Source organism: Phytophthora infestans, genomic scaffold, assembly GCF_000142945.1.
Source record: "Phytophthora infestans T30-4 supercont1.34 genomic scaffold, whole genome shotgun sequence".
Taxonomy (NCBI): Eukaryota; Oomycota; class Peronosporomycetes; order Peronosporales; family Peronosporaceae; genus Phytophthora; species Phytophthora infestans.
In genome coordinates this window covers 1,056,429-1,061,021 of record NW_003303725.1, presented here as the reverse complement: position 1 = coordinate 1,061,021, position 4,593 = coordinate 1,056,429, and the positions used below count along the sequence as shown (strand labels likewise).

Genomic DNA, 4,593 nt, shown 5'->3' with positions numbered 1-4,593 from the left:
CATCGGCCACGTTGCCCCCCTGGCCGAGTGCACAAGCGGCGGCGTAGTTACCAACGACTTGGCTGCTACACCCTCTGCCGATGTGCTTGATTGTAGCACAAGAGAAGATCAGATGAGCTGCCAGGGTATGGGCTCCGGCCAAGTGGGTTTCATAAACGTCCCAAAGCCGAGGTCTCGAAGGAGGCAACGATCCAATCCGAAGCAGCTAAGACAGACAAATCTTACCTCAGCTCATACTCGTCTCATCGTGCACAAATACTCTAGGACGCGGTATCTGGCACATCTTGAGAAGCGTCAAGTGCACGTCAGTGTGGGGACGTACAACGTCTGGATGATGCCTCGCAAGGTGAGCGCGTTCACGAGCTGTTCTCCTAAGAAGAACACGCGTGCGCGACTAATTGGCGATCTCTTGCCTCCGTGCGACATCTGGGTCTTGACCGAGTGCTTCGACTATCGCGCTCGCGACATTCTGCTGGACAAGATGACGGAAGCGGGCTACTTTTTCTTCTCGCCGACGGTGGGGCATAAACGCATTAACAAGTCCAACATGCGCAAGTTGCTCAACGGAGGCGTGTTGCTAGCCAGTAAATACCCAATTCTCAGTGTCCGGGTGAAGCTGTTCGAAGGCGCTTGTGCTGGCGCCGACAAGCTGGCTGATAAAGGCGTTCTGTACTGCAAGATCTTGAAGGACGGACTGCTGGTTCACGTGTTCTCGACCCATTTGCAGGCGTGGAACGACCCGCTGTCAAGGACCATGCGGAAGCTGCAGATGGACATGATCGCAAACTTTATGCGAGCGATGGACATTGACGAGGTGAACGACGTCGTGTTGTTCGTGGGCGACTTGAACGTCGACTACCATCTGAACAAGACGAACCAGGAGTATGACGAGATGCTCAACATCTTCGAAGCGAAGGACCCGTCCGCTGTGCATCCACGGAAACTTGGCAACGCGTCCGACTCCGATAAGAAGGAGTCGGCGGCCGAGTTCAAGCACCTGCGCAAGTACAGCTTCGACCCACGTGTCAACGCTCTGGCGGCTGACGGATTGAGCACGGACGGCAGTCTCGAGTTGCTGGACTACATTCTCTACTCCCGCACGCACCGTCAGCCGACGACCGCGTCGAGTTGGGTCCAGCCGCTGACCACGTCGCAGCCGTGGATGTGGCGCAACCAACCGCAGTACAATCTGTCGGACCATTTCCCGGTTGTGAGCGAGTTCACTTTTGATATGTAAGAACAAGATGTGCGCTGATGAAGGACGCGCTCCCACTTGCAGGAATCCTTGGGCGGGATGGTCGTGCCGACGGTCTTCGGAGTGTGATTGTTATTTTGCTTGTTGTGTGTTTTCGCTATTTTATCCCAAGTATTGTGCTTTTCATGTAATTTGCCGTCCGATTTTACTCAAATTCGGACTTGAGGTACTCCGGTTTTTGATTTGTAAAATCACTCTGTTCGCCATTTAAATCTTTGCTGATTAGTGTAAATCGTCAGTTCCGAGTCTGGACCCCACGCGAAGGCCGCTCAAGCTACAAAAGAAGGTGCGCGTGGTCAAGGTCGCGCATGCGGTGAGCTAGAAGCCGCTCAAGCTGGAGAAGGAGTTGGGAGTGGCGCCGGCCGCGTTTGTGATAAACAAGAAGCTGTTCGAGCTGTAGAAGGTCGCGCCTGTGGGGAATCTGAAGCTTGTCGAGTGCAGAAGGAGATGTGCGTGACCACGAACGTGCTATGGGAAGCTTCTCATCCTGTGGAAGGCGGCGATTGCAGGCCAAAGTCGTGTCTGCTGTAAACCTAGAGCTGCTCAAGCTGAAAAAGGAGAGCTGGTGACCAAGGAGCCGCTCCAGTAGCTGCGGAAAGGCCGCGCTGGTGGCCACAGAGTTGCCAAAAGAGGTGGGCGCGGACATGACCACGCCGGAGATGAATAAGGAGCGGCTCAACGTGCAACAAATAATTGGAGATTGCGTGAAGAGTAGAGCTAGTGGCCAAGGCGCCGCTGAAGCACCTGAACGTGGTGCTGTGGTCATGGCCACACAGGTGATCTAGGAGCCGTTTGAGCAGCTAAAGGACGGATGGTCAGGTGGCCAAGGAGGTTCAGAAGAAGGTGGGTGCTACCATGGGCGGGGCCGGGTTATGGCAACGCTGGAGACGAACGAGGAGCGGGATAAGATGCTGAAGCCAGTCGACCGACGACTAGAGCAAGGTTCGAGGACGTAATTCAACGTGGCGATAGGGTTGAACACTAATGCCACGAAGCCTCGTCAAACGTAAGTCATCGTAAAAGCTTCTATTATTGGTTTTGGTATTCATAAGCATTGGTTTAACTTAGTTTCTATTCTACAATGGCAGGCTCATCTGTCCCGCAGCTTCCGTTGCCAAGCTTGTTGACTTGTCGGATTACAGCAAAGAATGGCGAGCCAGACACCAGAGCTCTAAAACGTTTCTCCCAAGGAGTTTGTGTTGACAATAGACGACGGACCGGCAGCGCTCCGCAAGATAATTGAGAAGAAGCTGGAAGAGATGGTTCCTGGGCAATGGCAGCCTGGTTTCGCAGTCTTCCTGAAGCCATCAAATCACGCCAAGCAAAAAGACTACGTCCCACTTGTTGAAAGTAGCGCGTTCAAAGCGCAGTTAGAAGGTGTGTGGCACACAGCTCGGCGTCGAAAAAGTGGTCAAGCCGGGTTTGTACTTGAGCTCTTCGTATACATCCCCAAAGAGTCGCGAACGTCAAGCACTTCGCTCCGTCGAGCTACCGCGTCGCGTATCCAAGAGCAGATTCCCCGTGTTGCCGCTTTCTTACAGGAGTCTGGTATTACTGGTGGACCTGCTACACAAAACTATATGGCCGTTGCGCAGGCTAGACTTCCCGAGGGCAGTGATATTGAAATTCCCCAGAATACGACGTTCCGACAGCTTCTACATATTGATGAGCAAGAACGATCAATGAATGAAGAGATCGCATCGACACAGCTACAGCACGATGCAGCTTATCGCATCATTCGCGTTCAAATCCACGGCGTTCCAGTTCCACTAAAAGTCAACATAGCGGACCTCCGCGATGCCCTTGGTCTACCGCCATATAGTTTGTGCCCTCCTTTTCGAGGACCAATAGAGGTTGACACGCCTGATCCAGCGCAAAATATTGTCGATACAGACCACATGGAGCCGAATGAAATGGAAAGATCACATTAAATACATCTAGTTGACCTGTATTTCAAGTTTTTGTGAATGATAACCACAATGTCTGTAAAGATTTCAACCTACAGAATCTTTTTGTCGTGTGCAGTTGTAGAGCGCAACTTTCATCACCGCAACTGGGTCAGCTTGGAATGCCATATTTGCATTTCGTTGGATCCACCTCTTAAGAAGTGAGCAGGTGACTTCAATTGGGTTTAAGTCTGGGGAATATGGAGGAAGGAACATCAGTATAGCTCCCGTTTCATGGACCAATTCCTGTAGTTCCTCGTACATGTGGATTTTTGCATTATCCACGATGACGATTGACCTCGGTAGTGGCCATCGATTCAGGTAAGGCGCAATTTTGGTCTTGAAAATCTCATGAAATATCGCTCTCGTAAAAGTACCTTCAGTAATCCCCCAACCAAAGAATCCGTTGACATCGACCGCTGCTAGCAACGAAACTTGATTCCCTCGGCTAAACGGTAGTACAGCATGAGCAGGAGTATTCCTGGCGGACCACCCATACTTCCTCAATACAGATCTGTTTGACAAAACAATAGGTTAATAACCGCTTGTAGCATAAGTAAAACAAAATAAACTGATAAAACGAAGTTACTTACCGGCCATCTTTTGACGTTTCATCTACGAAGACAAGTTGATCAGGTCCACTATAAAACGGTAGCAGACGGTTGATATATTCTTGTCGGTCTCTAGGGACACTCTCCTTCGCACGTTTTGTCAGGACCTTGCGCGTTAATCCCAGATCGAACCGTAACGCACGGCAAATTGTTGAATCTGTCAGGCTTATCGAAGCTCCGAATTGAAGTTGTAGCTCCTTTCGAAGCTCTTCAAAGTAGAAACAGGGGTGGGCGTTGACATACTCTCGCACAAATGAGCACACATGATCCGGCCACCTTGACGATCGATTTCTTGTTTTCTCGGCTAATACGTTCCCAGTCCGTTTAAAGTCGTGATACCAACGACTTAAGCTGCGCTCTGAAACACCTAAAACAGAGGCAACTGTAGCAACGTCAATGCTATAGACGTACAGTAGAACTACGCCACGCCACTTCATATCAACGGAATAGATGGCTTTTCGTCGCTAGTCAAAATCTACACTGACTATCGCGTCGGTTTTGACGCAAACTGCTGGATGGCAGAGGATTCACCGCCATAGTGGAGTTGAATTGTTTAAGAGTGAGACTTAAAAGCCGAATCTACTCCGAATTTTCAAAACGAACCCTTCTTTTGTGTCTGAGCTTTTGATTGGTTATATTTACGGAGGCGTGAATCACGCCGTGATATCTATCTGGTTGTCACCTGCTAATTCTTAGTTTGTTATACCTAGCCCTTGCAATTACAGATAGTTGTTTTTATCCGTTTAGCCAAAATATTGCAAAGCACAATAACTGTGCCTTG

At 50.1% G+C, this 4,593-nt stretch overlaps 1 protein-coding gene across 1 annotated transcript; it reads left to right on the top strand.

Annotated features, from left to right (window-relative positions):
* Positions 1-112: 112 nt before the first annotated feature.
* On the top strand, positions 113-3,186 carry PITG_14450 (uncharacterized protein; the record flags this gene model as incomplete). The annotated part of the gene is made up of 6 exons (XM_002898866.1): positions 113-1,233; positions 1,495-1,704; positions 1,845-2,031; positions 2,075-2,102; positions 2,465-2,632; positions 3,149-3,186. 6 exons carry the CDS (start codon positions 113-115, stop codon positions 3,184-3,186), a joined length of 1,752 nt encoding a protein of 583 aa, XP_002898912.1.
* Between the last annotated feature and the right edge of the window lie 1,407 nt (positions 3,187-4,593).